The sequence below is a fragment of the Zalophus californianus genome, chromosome 7 (assembly GCF_009762305.2).
Source record: "Zalophus californianus isolate mZalCal1 chromosome 7, mZalCal1.pri.v2, whole genome shotgun sequence".
Lineage (NCBI taxonomy): Eukaryota > Metazoa > Chordata > Mammalia > Carnivora > Otariidae > Zalophus > Zalophus californianus.
In genome coordinates, this window is record NC_045601.1 from 139,245,348 (window position 1) to 139,266,545 (window position 21,198).

Genomic DNA, 21,198 nt, shown 5'->3' on the forward strand with positions numbered 1-21,198 from the left:
TTAGAATTCTGTTTTAGGATGGAATGTGGCAAAAGCATAGGATTCATCTTAAATTTCATTTCTAGGAGTTAAGTTACTGGAATAGGATAATTTCTTTAGTATGACAAAACCTCTTCTTTGTGTACATTATGGTAATATTTCGCTGAACTCCACTGTGTGTAGTGAAGAGCTCAGTATATGTTGGGATGTAGGGGAGATTCTAAGGGAGCATGCCCAGTGCTGCTAATGGGGAAGATGATTTTCTGGGATGATAGAAACTTGTGGCTTTGGCAAATAACATCTCCCCCCCTCCCCATTTAGTCTAGTACCCTTTTTGTTCTGTCATCGAATCTCACTTGATTACCACTAAAATTCTTTAGACGTATGTATTTTGTTTCTTTATAATTAGAGAAATAACTTAAGATCACATATTTAAAAATGGAAACAATATTCATAATTCCATCACTGAAACATGATAATTATAACTTTGCTTATTCCCTTTAGACTTTTTTTTCCCCCAATGTGGGGTTTTTTGTTTTTTTTTTAATGTAATCTTTACACCCAATATGGGGCTTGAACTCACAGCCCTAAGACCAAGAGTCACAAGCTCTTCCAGCTGAGTCAGCCAGGTGCCCCCCACAAAGGGCTTTTTATTTTAATTTCAAATCAGTATGTTGTGAAAAGTTTCCAAAAGTGAAATCACACTATTAGTAACAGTATTTAAGTTGTAATCTGTCTTCAGCAGTTAGTGTTATTATTAAAATATAGGATTATTCTTTGTAAACATCATTTTATAGAGCAGTTCTTTCTTTGGCAGCTATATGACATTTATCATAACTGACTATGTATAAAAGTTATGTCCACAGAACGTAAAATTAAAAAAATCTGAAATAGGAAACCAAAATCATCTATAATTGGTGTCTGAAAAGACCTGTTTCTGAAGATAATTGTTAGAATTGCTACAAAAACAGAAACCTGAAGAATAGTGAATTTAACTGAAATAAAGAAATGAATTATATTGATTTAGACAAGAAAAAAATTCTGAAGTGTGAAAAAAATACGAAGATATTTAAATTCATTGACTTAGGAAACTAGTGTTAGGGATTGTACTGCAGTTTTTTTTTTTTTTTTTTTTTTTTTTTACATACGGAGTGAAAACTGTTATTTCCTCACGCAGTTCCGCTCATAGAGTAACTGTGACGCAGGGCTTTAATAGGGGTGGAAGAAAGAGCCCATGTAACTGCATTCTGTGCTTCTCCCGTCTGCTAGGATTTGTCTGTGTCCCCCCACGGTACAGGGAGGCTGTGTCGATTCTTTGGACCAAGTGATAGAAATAAAAAGGTAGTGCACACCTGAATTAAAAAGTCCCCATGTGTGCAGGTCCTCATGGAGTAAGCGTTTAATAAAGAAGATTCTTGGGCACCTGGGTGGCTCAGTTGGTTAGGCGACTGCCTTCCGCTCAGGTCATGATCCTGGAGTCCCGGGATCGAGTCCCGCATCGGGCTCCCTGCTCGGCAGGGAGTCTGCTTCTCCCTCTGACCCTCTTCCCTCTCGTGCTCTCTATCTCTCATTCTCTCTCTCTCAAATAAATAAATAAAATCTTAAAAAAACAAAAACAAAAAAACCCCCGAAGATTCTTAATAATTAAGGATATTACTACCGTTGTCAGGTGAAGTTTCATCGATATCAGCCTTTAGAAAGGGGATGTCCAGTTTGTTTTCATAATCAGAGCAGCGTAGTGAGGGTACGCAGTAATCAGTTGTCAGACCCCTGGGCATTTTATTATCTTCTCTCCGACTGTCTCCTGGAACTATCTAGTTGTAATTAATATTATTTGTGTGGTGCTGGATGAAAAGAAAATAACAGAATATCAAAACCTACCAACCTCTGGGTCCAGAAGAACTGGCTTTGGTGGCCATAACCTCTACACTTTTCCCATTCTGGAGCACAAAAATGTCTAATTTTTTTTTACATTGGGAGAAGAGGGAGAAAAGATTTAAAAACATCCATGTCTTTGATAGAAAGACCTTTTTGTAACCACAACTTCTTTCTTAGAATGATTAAATGAAATTTTATTTAATATATAGGACATATGTATTTATAGGTAACCTGTACAGAATCAGGATCTTTTTAATTTTTTTCAGGATCTTGAAACATTTTACCTCACAGTGAAAAATGTCATCATGTCTCTTGGGGCAGATAGTTACGGTTAACCATCCCCCTTGGAAGGTGTTTTCATGCAGTGTCATTTTTTAAAGTCACTGCTGTTATTTATTTACTTTGGTTACTCTGTGTCTGGCTGTAGGTGGTTCCAAGATCTTGTGAGTATACTTTTTAATGTTCCTTTCCTTCTCTTCAGCTCATTTGTTGGCAGGAGAGTTTTGTTTAGATTAGTCAACCAGAAAGCATAATGTTCTCTGTTGAAGTCTGGTAGAAAAAATGAAGAGTAGACTTCAGGACTCAAAAGCCTGACTTCAAATCCCTGGGCTGCCACATCATTTTCCCTTTAGTAAGTACTTACTGGAGGCCTGTTACGTGGTAGCTGCTAGGTGCGAGGCACGTGGCAGTGTATCAGATCAGCCAAGATCGCTGTTCTCACCATTCCGGTTCTTAGTCATATCTGATTCAAGCCTAGAACATCCCTTGTCCTAGAGAATGTGGTGGGATGGGTCCCTAAGACCAAGGGAAGATTGGCTAGTTGGGAATCTCTCTTGAGGCTGAGATATACTTTGAGAAAATATACTTCCTGTCCATCATTAGAAGTTGTGTTGGGGATAGGTGGGTGAGACGGTACTGATTTGCTTCAGTTCTTCTTAAGGTAGGGTTATTTCTCCATGATTGCAGGAGTCATTATTAATATGTGTGACATTTATTAGGAAGGTTGGTTTGTACTCTGTTAAGGAAAGCATGTTTACAAAATTGTACATTTTGTGTTGATTTTCTGTGCTAATTACTGAACATGGACTGCATTTGAACTTGATCTTGTTATCTTTGTGATTGTATACTCTAGAAATCCTAAATAAATTGCGTTAATACACAGGTTATAACAGAAAACATGCAGTTCACAGCAGAATATATAATTTGATGTCAGAAACTTTGTAAATGACAGAACTTCCTGATTTGTTAGGTGTGAGCCCTATGGGCAGGTGCACAGCTCTTTGGAGAGCTGAATGAAAATGCTGCTTACCACAGGCACCCACTTATTTCAGGGACTCTGAACCACGTTGATTGGCAGTGGTTTAAACGTCTTTTCAGGCAGGCTGACCTAATACTAAAAAGTCACACAGCGTGGTATTTCAAATGTGGACACTTTAATTTTGAAAATTACTTGTATAAATAAAGTAGCACTTGAAAGAGGCTATATTTGAGAATATTTCTGTCATATATTGCAAAAGGTAAATGGAACAGTGTCACGGTAATCGCGGCATTGATATCGAGGGCAAAGCTTGAGAAATTGTGTCTTCCTGTTTGTCTCTACCTCATGGCTTCCTGTATGTCATCTTGTTATAGTACCTTTTTTTTTTAACCTGTAATTGTCAAAAAGGCACTATCTTACCAGAATGACATGTAAATTTAAAAGCCCACTGATGTTTGTACCTTCTTAGATCTGTTGGGTTTTTTTTTGCGTGTGTGCTTTAAAAAACGCTATTGCTTTATTAACTACCAGCAGGACTGGCTTGCACAGGGGGTGGTGGACGCTCTAGGCTCCGGGTCCGTGGAGGATGTGAGGAGGATGTGATGATTGGGAGGCCGTTTTGAAGGAAAGAGGTGGTCTGGAGGCCAAGGCCCAAGAGCCCCTCTGATTTACTTCTGGAAATGGGTAGACCTTGTAAAGGAGTCATGGCAAGCTACGGCCATGCCACCAATAAGATTAAGAAATTCTTGGAAATCTAGCTGCCCGTCAGTGTTGAGGTCCAGTTTCTTCATCATGCGATCAGGGTCCTTCTGGTTCTTTGTGAAGGCAGCCAATTCTGTATTCATGAAGGTTAGGAACTCTGTCTTGGAGAGTGTGCAGTTGTTACCCGCCTTTCCAGCAAACTTCTGGAAAACAGCAGTCGGAGACTCAATGCACTGCTTGGTCTCGGTAGGGCTAGACATTTTTGCCATGTGTTCGTGGAACGGGCGAGGACCGTGCGTCCGGCGACGGAGGTGCTGCCAGATCTGTTGTTTTTATTTCTTTTATGGCCTTTTCTAATTTTACCTGTATGTGTACACATTCTTCAATTATTCAAATACAAAAATAGTAAAAAGTAGTGTATCATAGTAGTTAAGAGCATGGATTCGGGAGCTAGATTACATAGATTCATATCCCTGAGGCACCATGTATTAGCTGTGTGACCTTGTACAAGTCCCTTAACCTCTCTCTGCCTCAGTTTCTTCCTCTTTGGATGGGCGATAATAATAGAATCTAACTGAGTTAAATCAGTTAATACATGTCACATGGTTAGCATGGTGCCTGGCATATAGTAAGTGCTCTCTCTGTATTAGCTTTATTATTATTATTATTTTAATTTTTATTTCATTCACTTGCTAGTAGAATGAGCATTGAGCACACCTCTGTACCTGAAACAAGAACTATTTGCTAGAGACACAGAGCTGAATGAAATGTGTTTTCCCTAAAAACAGTGAAATCTGAAGAGAGCCACAAATAATCATGATAAATGTGCAGAGGGATAAAGTCCTGTGGGCACACAGTGGATGAAGCCGTCCTTGACTTGGGCTTGAAAGCCTGAGTAGTGGTTTGATGGAGAGAGGATGAAAGGCTTTCAGCAGAGCAACAGTGTATCTAAAGAAAAGCATGTGTGCGTCAGGGCACCTGAAAGGGAGAGTAATGGCAAGTAGTGTGTCCTGACCTGAGTGTAATTTGGGGGAGGGGTAAGTTTAAGAGGTATAGTTTGGAGCAATGCAGATAAGTGATAAATAGGCTAGGGTGAGGGGAGAGCAGGAGTTTGCAGTGCATGGAATGCTTACGTCAGACCCAGTAGGACAGGGTGAAAGACTGTGGGGAGTCATATAGCCCGGAAAAGTGATGATTAGAAGCAGTGTGATCTATGCCCTGTATTCATTATTTGTTAATTATTTTCTTGTATGTTATTTATACTGATCTTTTTTCTTTAAGTCAGATTTAATGAGGCATAATTAACAAAGAAATTTATCTTTGATGAATTTTGGCAAATGTACACTGTTGTATAAGCACGATAAGAATTAAGATACAGAACATTTCCATTGCTCCAGAAAGTTCCCTTGTGTACTTTCGTAGTTGAGCGCCCCCCCCCCCCAATTCCCACCCCACCAAATACACATACCCACAGTCCTTGGCAATTGTTGTTCTGATTTCTGTCCTTACAGTTTTGCCATTTTCAGAATGTCATAGAAATGAAATTTTATGTTACTTCTTGATTTTTTTCACTTAGCCTAATGCATTCAGTTTTCATCCATGTTGTGATTATTAATAGTTCGTTACTGTTTATTGCCTAGAATTATTTCACTTTAGGGATGGGCCACAGTTTATCTGTTCACCAGTTGATAGAAATTTGTGTTGCTTACAGTCTTGGGCTCTTAAGAATCAAGCTCCTATAAGCATTCATGCGTAGATCTTCATGTGGATACGTGTTTGCGCTCTCTTGGGTCAATACCCAGGAGTGGTATTGCCTCTAGTCATATGGTAAACATCTGCTCAACCTTTTAAGAAACTGTCAGAGTATTTTCCAGAACTGCTATCCCATTTTGTTTTGTACCAGCTGTTCCATTTGCTTCACACCCTCACTGAAAGTTGGTACGGCCAGTATTTTAATCTCAGCAATTTTACTATCTTGTGTCGTGATATCTCTTTGTGGTTTTTAATTTGCTTTTCTCTCTTGACTGGTGATGTTCAGTGTATTTTCATGTGATTATTTGCCATTGGTAGATCTTCGGTAAAGTGTTCGACTCTTTTGCCACCTTCCCCTCTCTTTTGGTGATGTTGAGTTAGGAAACTATTTCTTAGGAGACCGCACGCATACACACTCAGCTGTTTCTTAGGACATGAAAGAAAAGAAGTTGATAAATTGGACTTCATCAAAATTAAATATTTTTGCTTCTCAAAAGAAACTATTAAGGAAATGAAAAGGCAAGCCACAGACTGGGGGAAAAGAGTTGCAAAATACCTTATCTTCTAAACAGTTTATATCCAGAATATGTAAAGGACTCCTACAACCAAACAGTAGGAAATCAACCTATTTTAACATGGGGGAAAGATTTGTCTGTCTTTCTATCATTTTTCATTGAGTTTTACCATTTTGATATATTAGAAACTCGGAAATTTGGGGTAGGGGAAGTGATGAATCAGCAATGAGATTCTTCTTTGGTTTCCAAACTTAAAATTTATATTCCCAGGAACTCGGGACAGGTCTGATAAAGAATGCATTGCTCTCTTTCTGTTTTAAACCTTTTCTTTTAAAGTATGAAAAGGATTTTTTCAACTTTCCAGTTTATTTGCACTTTACTCTGATGGACAAAACCAGGGACTTTGTTTATTATTATTTTATATTTTTAGATATTTTACATTACTTTCAGTGCTTACTTAGTATGGTGTCTGGCTCAATAAATATTTGTTGAGTGACTGTTAAAGATAAGGTATGCATTTAACTAAATTTTTTCCATGTTGTTCTGTTTTTCCCACAGCATTTGTTTTTAAATTTTTCTTTTCCTGTTTCATGAGGCTGACGCTATCATATGTTGGTTTCTTAATTAATGCATCAGTTTTGTACACCATATATATAACGAATTGCCACAAATATAGTTGTTTATACACAATACACAATAAATACACAGCGTGTATTTATTATTTTACAGTTCTGGAGACCAGGAGTTGGACATGGGTTTTATTGGACTAAAATCAAGGTGTTGACAGGGGATTTGTTTTTTTCTGGAGGCTCTGTGAGAGGGTCTTATTGCCTTTTGCAGCTTTTTGAGACCACACACATTCTGTGACGGGGGGCCCAGTCTTCCATGGTCCAAGCCAGCAGTGCTCTCTCTGACCTTTTTATCAATGTCTGTATCTCTGTCCCAGGCAGGGAAGACTCACCTTGTAAGGACTCAGGAGAGTAGATTGGGCCCATCTAGAGAGTCCAGGTTAATCTCATCACATTGGTGAGGTCTGTTTGCCAGGGAGGGGAACGTATTCATAGATTCTAGGGCTTAGGACTTGATCATCTTGCCTGAGACAGACAGCATGATTTATTACTTGATATTTCACATCTCTCATGTGCGTTTGTGTTTTGGTTCTGTTATTACTCTCTTTTTAACTTTAATAGCACTTTAAAACTAATTTTTTTTACTTTGGAATACTGTCCTGTTATTTAATATGATTATAATATTCTAATGTCCCAAATAGTGTGTCTCTGTACAGTTGTGCTTAGCATGTTGAGTTTTGTTGTAATTGCTGAAAGAGTTGGTTTTTTTTTCCTGCTACAGAAAGTTTTATAGGTATTTTAATTGGATTTAAGAGGAAGAAGTTTCTGGTACAGATACTCATTTTTCTTGGCATCCATCTAGCCTGGCCTTATTTGTCAATTAGTAAATTTTATCTCTTACTGAGTGTTAGTCACTCACTGGTACCATTTAGGTAGCAAATAAGCTTTTAGTGATGTGTGGAATGTGTGCCATATAATTTTTGTTGAAAAGGCTGTTTCTACCATTGGGGAAGAATTTTTCTCAGTGAAGAGATGAAAGAAGATAAAACTGTATTGGGAAATGAGGTTTTGTTCAAGAAGTTAAACCACATGTAGCATCCAATATTCTTTTGTGTACCTCATGAGCAAACTTGTGCACAGGCTTGTGAATTCAGTGTTTTTTTTTTTCTAGTTGGATTAGCTTAGTGACTGCTATGGACTTCCCCAAATTTTAGAGATTGGGATGTTGAGCTCTCTCACAACACCATGTATAGAAGCTGGGACTTTCCTTCACAGCTTGGAGAAAAATTTTTAGAAAGAAAAATGTTTTTTTTTTTTTTTTTTTACAGAGAAGTCAGTATTGAACTTTAACCTATCAGATGCTGATTATTGAATTAAACATTATGGTAAAAGTGAAAAGTTCGGACTTTGATGGAAAGACTTTATATAGTTTAGTTCTTAACAGAGATAGAAAGGCATTTCTTTTTAAAGGTTGATAGGTGGTTTTGAGGTTTTGCTCTGATATTTCTTAATTAGAATGGTAATAACAGGTTGTCCTATTTACATACAATGAAAATTAAGAGAGCCCATGAGAGAATTCCTTTGGATCTGTGTTCAATGTCTACCTATAACGTATTAACCTCTCTTCTAAAAGGATTTGAGGTCTTGGGATGAAGTCTAGAAATAGTAAAACCCCAGCCAGATCTGTGCAAATAGAAAAAGACTTACACCAAATAATAGAGAAATGCAGGTGAACAGTAGTCTTTGTACGATTTCAATAGAATTACCCTGAGCGATGCTTTTGAAATAGTTCTATTAACCCCACAGTGACTTCCTTGTGCAGGTAGAATAGGATCTAAACTGCATAGCATGAGGTACAGTGTCTCACCTAACCTTCCTCCTCCAATTATCTGATCTCCTCTCCTGTCGCTCTGCCCCTCATTCACCATCACTTCTGTCTCAGCTCCTGGAGGTTCACGTTGATGCTCCTGTCTTAGGGTTCAGGTCCCAGGATTAATGCTACCTGTCCAGAGGTTCACATGGATCATTGTAGCGAAATTGCGCTCTCTACCTCTGGCCACTCCCAGACTCGATTTTCTTCATAGCATCTGTTATGACAAGAAATGAACATTTTCAGTTGTTTCCATGGTTTGCCCCCCGCCCCCATTAGAATGTAAGGCCTATGAAGCAGGGACTTTGTATTTTCCACCATTATATCCCCAGAACAGTGCTTCGTGCTTTGTTGGTGCTTAATAGATATTTGTCAAGGGAATGCATGCATGCCAGTGGTGATTTGTGGGGGAAGGTTTGGGGGAGTAGTTGTTACCGGGGTCTCTTGAAAGTCCAGGTTTAGTTGGATAGCATTCTGTGATCATTTAGTAATGACCTCCATGTGTATAGGAAAAAGAAAATTCATGAAATGTGCCACCCATGTGCCATTCCTTGATAAGATCTACGAAAAATCCTTGGCAAGACTTTAGCTGGATATCCTTGTGCCGCGGTTCCCTTAGCCTCAGAAATAACAATAGTATCTACTTCCTGGGAATGTCGTGAGGATTAAATGTAATAATGCAGGTGACGTGTTAGCACAGAGCCTGGGACATAGTAATTGCTCAGGAAATGTTAGCTATCACTGCGTTACTACTAGTTATTAATGTATCTAGCTGCTCGTTGTTCAAAAAAAAAAAAAAAAGATACTTCCAGATGCATCCTAAAGCAGAACCTCTGGCTGCAGAACAGCATCCGCTTGCTCCCTGACTGGACTTTTTTTTTAGCCTAGTTGGCCAAATTGTGTCTGAGGTGTGTGTAAGTTTCCTAGACCTGCCGTAACAGATTGCCACAGCCTGGGTGGCCACAGGCTGGGTGGGCTGTCTTAGTGCACTTCCTTTTATGGTTGCCAGTAGCTGCATGTGACTGTTTAAATTAATTAAAATTAAAAGTTCGCTTCTTGGTCACAGTAGCCACATTTCAAGTACGCAGCAGCTACATGGGACCCATGGCTGCCATGTTGGACGGCACAGCATATGAACATTTCTATCATTGCAGGAAGTTCTGTTGGATAGCACTGCTCCAAACAAATAGGAAATTTCAGAAGAGCACTTTTATTTGCTTTAGGTGACTTGGTATAGGTTTGTTTCTTCAATATGTGTTCCGTTTTAAATTTGGAGTAGTTCATAATAGCCGAATAAAATATTTTTATGGATTTCTTTTAAAAGTTCTGTAGCAGAGTGACTCATTAATGTTATTTATGAATCGTTTGTTCACTACTTTCTTCCTTGTCGAGAACATATGGAGTCAGTAATAGAACATACTGCATGTCTTTTTTTTTTCCTGTGTATTTATAACTAAGTGTCTGAAGGACACAAGATACTGTTTTATTTATTTTATTTGAATTATATGCCAGAAACTAAGCTCTTGTGTATTCAGGGCTACAATTTATAGTATTAATTAAGAACAGCTTTCCTTTTCTCTCCAGAATGAATTCAGTATATTCTTCATCACCGTGTGTGAATCTTGAGTTTGTTCTCTCGTGATTGTTTTCCCTTTTCTCCCTGCCTCCCAGGTGTGCTCTTTTTTTCGCCTCCTAACTCCGCTCTTCCTCCAACTCCCTCTCTCCTGACTCTTCTCTCCCTTCCTGCTCTGCTTCCCTTCCTTTCTTTTTCTCCCACCACTTCCTCCAATATCCTCTTCATGAGAAATGGACACAGCACAGTATTTTCTTTAAGTCATTCACTGAACTTCCCCTTGTGTGTTTGTAATCAAATGCTGTTTTTTTCTTTGTCGTAGTATTTGGTAGGCCCTTCTTTTTAAAGTCCTAGAGGTCCTCCACACCACCATCCAGCGATTAAATTATGTATAGGGAACATCGATTTTTCTTCCATAAAGCAAATGTAATTGAGTACTTAAAAAATCAGAGAATATTCTGCATACATTCTGCATACATTCAAGCAAATTCCATGTGACCATCAGTGCAAAAGAAGATCTCTATTTCTTTGACACATACACACACACACATACACATATTTTTAAGCTTCTATTTTGACGTAATTTCACAGTCACAGGAAAGTTACAAACAAAAGGAATTACCATATACCCTTTACCCTGATTCCTCAGATGTTAGTATTTTACAAAATTTGCTTATAACTCATATATATATATGTATGTATACACACACACACACGTACATACATTTCTTTCTGATCATTTGGAGAGTAAGATGCAAATAGATGCCCCTTTACTTCTGAATATGCATGCATTTCAAAAACAAGGATATTTTCATATACTACTATAGTATATATATAAAAATCAGGAAATTAGCATAGCTACACTACTATAAGTTAGCATGCAGACCTTACTCAGCTTTTGCCAGTTGTCCTAATACTGTCCTTTAGAGGAAAAGAAAGAACCCAGAGGCAAAGTTGAATTCAGTTGTCAGGTTTCTTTAGGCTCCTTTAATTTGGAATATTTCCTCAGTTTTTCCTTGAGTTTCATGACCTCCAGCATTAGAACATTTGACTACCCTCAACTTGTATTATTATTATTGTTTTTAAAAGATTTATTTATTTTAGAGAGAGCGCGCATGGTGGGGGGTAGAAGGAGTCATAAGTAGACTCTGAGCTGAGCGCAGAGCCTGACATGGGGCTCTATCTCACGACTCTGAGATCGGGACCTGAGTTGAAACCGAGAGTCGGAGGCTTAACTGACTGCGCCACCTAGGTGGCCTGTATTATTATTTTAGTAATAACAGCTTTTTTGAGCTGTAATTCACACATTATACAGTGCTCTCATATAATGTGTGTAATTTAATGGTTTTTAATATACTCATTATACAGTGCTCTCATATAATGTGTGTAATTTAATGGTTTTTAATATATTCAGAATTCTGCCACAATCACCACAATCAATTGTAGAATTTTTTCATCCCTCCAAAAAGAAACTCAGCACTCCCTGGCAGTTTCTCTCATTTCTTTTACTGGCACCCATAGGCAGTCATGAATCTACTTTGTTGCTGGCCATTTCATATACATGGAATCATACAATATTTGACTTTTTTTTGGTCTGGCTTCTTTCAGTTAGCATACTGTTTTAGCATATAGTAGCCCCCCCTTATCTGTTAGTGATGTGTTCCAAGATCCCCAGTGCACACTAGAAACCGTGGATTGTACTGAGCCTTATATACACTGTGTTTTTTTTCCTATACGTATATACCTATGCTGAAGTTTACTTTATAAACTGGTGAAGCAAGAGATTAACGATTACTGCTAATAAAATAGAACAATTATAATGATGTACTATAATAAAAGTATAATGCAAGTTATCGTATTTACATAATGTAATATGTGATGTGATCTGTTGCTCGAAATACCTTCATGTACTATAGTCATCCTACTGTACTCATCCTTCTTGTTGGGATGACATGAGATGATAAAATGCCTACGTGATGAGATGAAATGAGGTGAGTGATGTAGGCATGTGACCCAGCCCTAGTTAGGTTCCTGTTGACCTTCTGAGGATATGTCAGAGGGAGGACCATCTGGTTCTGGATTGCAGGTAAATGAAACCGTGGGTAAGGGGAGGACTACTGTATATCATGTTCCCCTTTATGGTGTAATGATATTTCGTTGTATGGATATACCACCTTTTGTTTATGAGTTGATGAGAAATGAGTAGGTTCCACCTTTTGCTTATTTTGAATAATGCTGCTATGAACATTTGTGTCTAAGGTTTTGTGTAGACATGTTTTTATTTCTCTTGGGTGTCTACTTAGAACTGGAATTGCTGGATCATATTGTAACTCTGTTGAACTATTTGAGGCCCCACCAGACTCCTTTCCAAAGCCACTCTACCATTTTACTGCATTCCTACTAACAATGTAGGATGGTTCCAGTTTCTCTGTCTCTTTGCCTATGCTTGTTGTTGTCTGTCCTTTTGATTGTAGCCATCCTGGTGGGTATGAAGTAGTATCTCATTATGGTAAAATATATATAACATAAAAGTTGCTCCTTTGATTAATTTTAGGTGTGTTTCAGTGGCTTTAAGTGCTTTCACACTGTTGTGCAACCATCACCACCATTCACTTCCAGGATGTCTTCATTTTTAACAAACTGAAAATCTAGACCCATTAAACAATAGCTCCCTATTCCTCCATTGCGATTTTGATTTGCATTCCCTGGTTGGCTAATGATATTGAACATTTTTTTTTCATAGGCTTATTGGCCATTTGTATATCTTCCTTGGCGAAGTGTCTATTCAGATAGACTGCCCATTTTAATTTCTTTTGACAATTTCATTTATTTATTTTAGAGACAGAGAGAGAGAGCAGGAGAAGGGGCAGAGGGAGAGGGAGAGAGACAGAGTCTCAAGCAGACTCTGTGCTGAGCCTGGATCCCGATGCGGGGCTTGATCCCACAACCCTGAGATCATGACCTGAGCCAAAATCAAGAGTTATATGCTTAACTGACTGAACCACCCAGGCGCCCCTGCCCATTTTAATTTTTATTTTATCATTTTTTTAAATAGGCTCCATGCCCAGTATGGAGCCCAGTGCAGGGCTTGAACTTACAACCTTGAGATTAAGACCTGAGCTGAAATCAAGAGTCGGACACTTAACCGACTGAACCACTCATTTTTGCCCATTTTTAAATGATTTGTCTTTTTATTATTGAGTTAAGGGAGCTTCTATGTATTTTGGATACAAATCTGAATCATACCATGTTTATGATTTGCAAAAATGTTCTCCCATTTTCTGTTTTGTCTTGTTACTTTCTCAGTGGTGTCCTTTGATGTATCAGGAGGTTTTAATTTTGATGATGTTCAGTTTACCTTTTTCCTTTTGTTGTTCATGTTTTTGATGTAATATCTAAAACATCACCGTCTAACCTAAAGGTTAACCTAAGGTTCATCTACATTTATGACTGTTTTCTTCTAAGAATGTTATAGTTTTAGCTTACCCTCAATTTTGTAATTTTTTAACTGCTCCTCCTACAAGTAATTCTGACTCTTCTTTAAGAATACTGCTTCTTTCTCAGTCCATGTGCTATAAGACTGGATGCAGTGATCCCTTTGAGCTATTAGGTCTCCAGCTGCATAGGAACACTTTGATGTTTTCATTCCACCATTGGATTTTCTCATATTGTATTACTATTATTCTCCGTCTTGTATCCTCAGCTGATATCTTGGTCATTCATCCCCATTCACTGGGAAATTTGGCCAAGTCTTCTTTCCTTGTCCTACCCATGTCTCCTTTCTACCCATCTGTCTGTAAGAGTAGTCTCTATTTGTTGTGTTTTCTTAGTTATGATGCATTACTATGAACTCACTGCTTCCCCTAAGTTCATTGACTCCCTCATTGTTAAATCAGGCGTATATATTCCAGTCTTTATGTTAACTTATTATCTCTGTAGCGTCTGACCCTATTGGGTACCTTCCTCCTCTTTGAACTCTGTTATTCTGGCTTTGATCATATTCTGTAAGGAAGCCATACGAATTCTCTTCGTAAAACCAGAACCTAGTGGTTCCAGTGGTTCCAGTGAGGTAGGTTTGTTTGGGACCTAAGATGCAACAGAGATTTACTTTGCCTTTGGCAGTTTCTCAATAGTTAGTGCAACTACTACCATTATGTTGGGATGAGTGGTCAGAGGCAGAGCCGAGTCCAAGTGTGTTCTCACAAGTCTTTCCTTGCTTCCCATAACACACTGAGGCCAAAGGAATATTTAAAAGCGAGTTGGCACTGCACTCTTTAAAAGGTTCTTACTCAGTTGAGTTCATTGCCGCATCATTATATAATAATGAAAGATTAAAAATAACATAAGGGTCCATCAGTTGGGGAATGGGAAAATGCATTATGGTGTATCTATACATGAGATACTAGACAGCTAGTAAAATAAATGAAGTAGACCTATATGTACTGATGATGTATAGAAAAAAATTAAAAAGGCAGATCTGTTATTTTCTCTCTCATCTATCTGTCTACCTATTTATCTCATAATTCGTAAGAAGGACAGACCAGAGCTATATATAAATGTTTGCATTGGAATATGTCTTGGTCTACTTATTAAGCGATTATGAATGAATTATCTTAGAGTGGAAGTAGAGGATGTTGCATAATCCGGTTACTTTATTTCCTTTTATATTTCTAATTTGTTTGAATTTTTTCAATGAGCATGTATTTCTTCTATGATAAAGCAGTGATTTGAAGATTTTTAAGGCATAAGTAGTATCAGCTTATGACTCATTGTGTTTTGACTTTCTCTCTTCCCTTAGCTTCTTACCTACTGTATCTTCGCTTTTCTCATTTTCCTTCTGGACCCTAGCCGCTCTCACTCCGTCTCCTTAGTGGGTTTCTCCTGTCTTAATCTGGTTTATCCCTCGATTCACCTTTGGTTCCCTGAGAAGCATTCCTGGATCACTCAGTCACAATTCATTACCTTTCCTCTGTGTTTCCACTGCAGCCCAGGGACTGTCCCTTAGTCACTGGTGTCTAGGGTAGGAGCTGTTACTGTTTGACTTTCTATCCCATCGATGTGAGCATAGTGCCCAGCACACAGTAGACATCCATTAGAAAGGGGCTTCTGTGTTAGAATAATAAAGCCTAGAATTTGGGGTAGATCTCCTTAATACCAGCATGTCCTTTTGTGTAGGTTGTCATTTCGTGCCATTTTTCTTGAAGAATGAAAAGAAGAGAATGTGTGTGTGAAGAGGCATGTTTTAATTAAACGTCAGTTTAATATCTCAGGATGTGTTGAGTTTATGTTGATAGGCTATGCTAACAGAACCCCAGGCAGTTTATTTAAATGTATTGTGATCTCTTCAGTTATCATTGGAGGACAGGAGAGTGGTAATTTCATACTTCACTGTAACACAAAACATTAATACAGAATATTTTTTATAATATCTCCCAGTGCATTAATTAAAGAAAACCTACATTCGTGTGCTTAGGAAATGTGATACACTGACTCAAGCAGAAGGGTAAACACAAATTAATGTTTCTTATCCATGTAAATTGCTTGTCTAACAATTTGTTTTCTTTTCAGGTTCAACAGATAGATCGAGTGGTAGAAGTTGTGGAGGAAACAATTAAAGGTAATTGTTGAAAGTGGGATAAGCAGACGTATATGGTGGTCCCCCTTTCCCCATCTCCACCTTTGCTTTCTGGATACAGTTAGCCACAGTCAGCCGACGTCCAGAAGCAGGTGATCCTCCTTCTACCTTACCATCAGAAGGTCAGTAGTGGCCTGAGCCTACATCAAAAATGCCTATCTCAGTCACCTCACGTCCCCTCATATCATCCCAAGAAGGGTGAATACAGGACAATAAGACACTATGAGAGAGAGAGACCCCATGCCCATAACTTTTATTGCAGTCTATGGTTGTAATTTTTCTAGTTTATTGTTAGTTATTGCTATTAATCTCTTACTGGGCCTAATTTATAAATTAAACTTCATCATAGCTATGTATGTGTAGGGAAAAACACAATACAAATAGGGTTGGTACAATCTGTGCATAGTTTCAGGCATCCCCTGGGCGTCTTGGACCGTATCCCCTGGCTGGTAAGAAGGGGGAAGTACTGTATTGTTTGAACTATATTATAAAAATATCAGTTAACATTTATTTACATAAAAAATTACAACATTTTGTCCTTGACTCATTCATGCATTGACCAATCCAATACAGGAGGCAGATATTTGATTGGCTTATAAATGAGTCAGGTCATAGTCCTTTTTTTTTTTTAATCTCATTTTTATTTTTGCATGAAATAGATTTTATTTGAGTTTTGGATCAGGAAGACATAATTGAATCAGTTTTAAAATAAGGAAATGAGGGATGCCCTGGTAACTCAGCTGGTTAAGTGTCCAATTCTTCGTATTAGCTCGGGTCTTGATCTCATGGTTGTGAGTTTGAACCTCTTGTTGGGTTGCAGCTGACATTAAATAAATAAATAAGTAAATGGAAATGATTATATTTATGTGGGTTTTTTGTAACTTCATTGAGATACATTTGACATTATGTGCATGTTTTTTAATCACCTAATTAGTTGCAGTTACCCTTTTTAAGAGTACTTTTTACAAAAAAATTTTTTTAAGTAATCTGTATACCGAGCATGGGGCTCAAACTCACACAAACCTGAGATCAGGAGTTGCGTGCTTTTCCGACTGAGTCACCCAGGTGCCCCTACAAGTACTTTTAAAAGTAGTATTCAGTTTTGATATTCTGCTGAATATAATTTTTGTAGTTACACTAGAAAATAGAACTATGCTTTGTTTCATTAGCCATGGTTCGAACCAGATTCTTATTGAAGTCACTGAGAAATAAATTATCCTCAGTTCTGTGGTTTAATTTTTAAATACTCATAGTTCGTTTTCCTCTCTTAGATTAGTACAAATAAAAACCAGTAATGTAATTTTACACGAATTGAGCTTCTCACTTAAAATTTTAATTGTTTTGTTTTAAATGGGAATTGTGTGTTTTTAAAAAAGAAAATGGACTGCTGTCACCACGTTGAGATTTTTTTTTTTTAAGATTTTATTTATTTGACAGAGAGAGACACAGAGAGAGAGGGAACACAAGCAGGGGGAGTGGGAGAGGGAGAAGCAGGCTTCCTGCTGAGCAGGGAGCCCGATGTGGGGCTCGATCCCAGGACCCTGGGATTATGACCTGAGCCGAAGGCAGATGCTTAACGACTGAGCCACCCAGGCAGCCTCCCACGTTGAGATTTTAACTATGCACTTTTCCTGCTAGCTTGTGTCTGCCACCTTCCACATGCTCTTCATTTATTTTGATTCCTTGATTTATTGGATGACCATAGAACGTGAGAATTAGCCTATACCTTAATCTTCTTTGAAATTTCAAAATGAGATGACCTACAATGATTAAAAATGTAAAGCAGTGATCATTTTAAATAGTTTGTCAAACGGTGCACCTGAGTCCCCATCTGGGACAGTGTACAAGTGCCGGCATTTCTTGTGCAGTCCTGGTGTGATTGGGCGTGATGCCGAGCCGTTCACGAAGATTACATCGTTTAATCTTCACAGCAGCACTGTGAAGTGAAGTGGGTGTAAATAGTTTCCTCATGTTCCAGACGAGGAAGCTGAGACACAGGGGCACATGGCTAGTGAGTGGCAGGGTTGGGACTGGCATCCAGGCAGGCCTGCTCCCGGGCCTGTGCTCGTGAGTCTGATGCCACATTCATGCAGCTGTACTGGGACTTCTCTCATCTCTCCCACCCGAGAGTCACTGTGTTAGTGGGTGACTGAGTTTCTGTAAGTAGTGCTTCAGGATGCTTGAGGGTTTTGCTGCCTTATTCATCTTCTGTCTTAAGGACCAGCCCCATGATGGCCCCTCAGTATGTCCATATATAGTCAATTAATGGTGATGAGGTTAGCAGAGGAGACAATCTAGGCAACCTGGGGTATGGTGATGACTTTTTAGAGGCAACACTAAAGGCTTGATCTATAAAAGAGATAGTTGACAAGGTGGACTTACTAAAATTAAAAACTTCTCCTCTGCAAAAGACACTGTCAAGACAGTGAGAAGATAAGCCACCGACTGGGAGAAAATATTGGCAAAAGATGTATCTGATGAAGGACCATTATCCAAAATATATAAAGAACTCTTAAAACTCAACAATAAGAAAATAAATAACCCAATTAAAAAATGGACCAAATACCTCATCAGACACCTCACCAAAAAAGATACATAGATATAAGCATATGAAAGGATGCTCCACCTCATATGTCATCAAGGAAATGCAATTAAAACAAGATACCACTACACACTTATTTGTATGGCTAAAATCTGGATCACTGACAACCCCAAATGCTGGTGAGGGTATGGAGTAACAGGAACTCTCATTCATTGCTGGTAGTAGTTCAAAATGGTACAGCCATTTTGGAAAACAGTTTGGCAGTTTCTTACAGGACTAATGTACTTTTACCATGTGATCCAGCAACCATGCTCCTTGGCATATACCCAGAGGAGTTGGAAATTTGTGTCCGCACAAAAACCTGCACATGGGTGTTTATTCAATAATTGCCAAAAGTTGGAAGCAACCAAGATGTCCCTCAGTAGGTGAATGGATAAACTGTGGAACAATGGAATATTGTTCAGTGCTGAAAAGAAATGAGCTATCAGGTCATGAGAAGACATAAAGGAAACTTAAGTGCACATTACTAAGTGAAAGAAGCCAATCAGAAATGGCTACACGCTGTGTGATTCCAACTCTGTGACTTCTGCAAAACGCAAAGCCAGTAAAAGGATCAGTGCTGCCAGTGTTGGGGCAGGGGGAGAAAGATGAATGGGCAGAGTACAAAGGAATGTTTTAGGGCAGTGATAGTATTCTATGGGATACTGTAATGGTGGATACATGTCCTTATATATTTTCCCAAACGCATAGAATGTTCAACACCATGAGTGAATTGTAATGTGGTCTTTTGGTGATTGTGATGTGTCAGCGTGGGTTCACTGATGTAACAAATGTACCACTCTGGAGGAGGATGTTGGTAATAGGGACGACTGGGGGGGTGTATGGGAACTCTGTACTTTTCTGCTCAATTTTGCTGTGAACCTAAAACTGATCTAAAAAATAAAGTCTAATAAAAAACAGCAAATAGTAATATTGTGGTCTGAAGGCTGCCAAATGGCTTGCAGAGATATAATTTCTATAGGAAATCATAGAAGGTAAAGCTAAACTATGTTTTTCTGTACTGACAGTACTTCTGGCACCAAATGTGTAGGTTTTCTATACCAAGCAATTTTTAAATTTAAACATCACAAATAAGATTTTTTATTTGTCACCATTAGATGTGTGAATTTTAACAGATTCTTGGACTAGTGGCTCATACCCATCAGTTCGTTCAACTTTACACTGGTCTCATCCCCAGTAGCATTTCCAGATCTACTACCTTCACCATGAAGCTTCATGAACATTCCTTTCCCAGTTCAAACCTGGGATTCTTCAGCATTTTTACTCTTCTAACAAAGACATCATGGAGTGGATAAATAGATGGGCAGGCCTTTTCTGTGTCTTTTCCGATGTTGCCTGGAATCAATTTATTGAGCACTCCTTTCAAGTCATTGGTCTGCACATCTCAGGTCATGATTTCCATCATCTTTTTCTGAATTTGGCAGACCTGTTGGTGCTGCATTTTTAAGTAAAATCAACACAAAATAGATGAAGCAAATAACCATCGGTAGTCTTGACATCAACCTGAGCTTCAATCCAGGTCTGTCATTTTTTGACCATGGAACGCATTTTGTCCCTGGTAAGATCCATGCCATGCTAATTCGTCAGGGAGGTTTTGCCTGAATGTCCTCAGCAATTAGCTTGAATTTTCTAAATGCAACTTCTTCATTGTGCAGATCAGCAAGGCTCACTGCGAAAACACAACCCTTGAGGCCAGCAGATGCAATTTTGCTTCCTTGAGTTCTCGTGACTTGTGTTTTTTCCAGTATTTCTTATACTGAACGTAGCTGGTGCTTTCACATCATACAGTCTTTTCTAGAAAAATGGGATCAACCACTTTCTTCTTGCCTCCCTTTTTGCTGCCTTTCGTAAGGTGTTTGTTCTTCCCACCTGCCGTGGTGCTGCTCAGGGAGCCAAAGGGGCTATCCCAAGCAATTCTGACCTTAACTGTCTGGAGTTACTGCAGACCTCATGGTTGAAGGCTCAGTTCCATGCGACTACCTACCACTGCGGATGCCAATTGCAAGTCCAGATTGTCACCTGTACTTCTGACAGACCAACTATAAATTGGGTTCTCACGACCCCCTACTTAGGTTTGATAATTAGCTAGAGTAGCTCGTAGAACTCAGGAAAAGTGGAACTGGAAGAAATGCACAAGGCAAGCTATGTGGTAATGGAAATGGAGCTTCCATACCCTCCCAGCACCTTAGTACGTTCACCAACCTGGAAGCTTCCCAAACCCCATCGTTAGGGTTTTTTTAATGGAGTCTACATTACATAGGCCTGAGTGATAAAATCATTGACCATTGGTGATTGAACTCCCAGAGGTTGGGGTTGGGGCTGAAAGATCCAACCCTCCAATTACATTGTTGGTTCCTTTGGCAGCCAGCCCCCATTCTCTAATTCAACCTCATTAGCATAAATCCAGATATGGTTGAAAGGGGCTTATGATGAGTAACCAAAAATGATCCTTTCACCCTTAGCAATCAGGGAATTAAATGAGTTTTAGGGGCCCTGTATTAGGAACTGAGGATGAAGACCAAATATGTATTTCCTGTTATATCACAATATCACAGAAGGCCTGTCACCTCCAGGTTGAGTTGATTGGGGATGGCTTCTCACTGAAGAGTTTTTGCTTGAGTGGATTTATTGGGGAGATTGAAATTGGATTTAATTTGAGAGTCCACGAGGATTAAATGGATATGACTTTTGAGATACCTGGGACATACTACAGGATCAGCTTTTGTTACTGTTTATTTCTTACTACCTCCTTAATACCCAGACTGCTGGAATCATCCAACTGTTGGAAGCAACTCCCCTCCCTGTCTGAGGCCGCTGCTACCATCATCCCGGGGTTATTTACACTCCTGCGTGTGTACCTTCAGT

General features: G+C 38.8%; 2 protein-coding genes across 2 annotated transcripts in view; one reads left to right on the forward strand and one right to left on the reverse strand.

Moving 5' to 3' along the window:
- The window catches only part of CDKAL1 (CDK5 regulatory subunit associated protein 1 like 1), a 637,141-nt gene that overhangs the window by 173,241 nt on the left and 442,702 nt on the right, over positions 1 to 21,198 (forward strand). Inside the window, 1 exon segment of the mRNA XM_027603153.1 lies at positions 15,665 to 15,713. Coding sequence (XP_027458954.1) covers positions 15,665 to 15,713 — 49 coding nt within the window.
- Positions 3,784 to 4,086, reverse strand: LOC113927363 (protein S100-A11-like). Its single transcript, XM_035728642.1, has one exon. It carries the CDS (start codon positions 4,084 to 4,086, stop codon positions 3,784 to 3,786), a length of 303 nt encoding a protein of 100 aa, XP_035584535.1.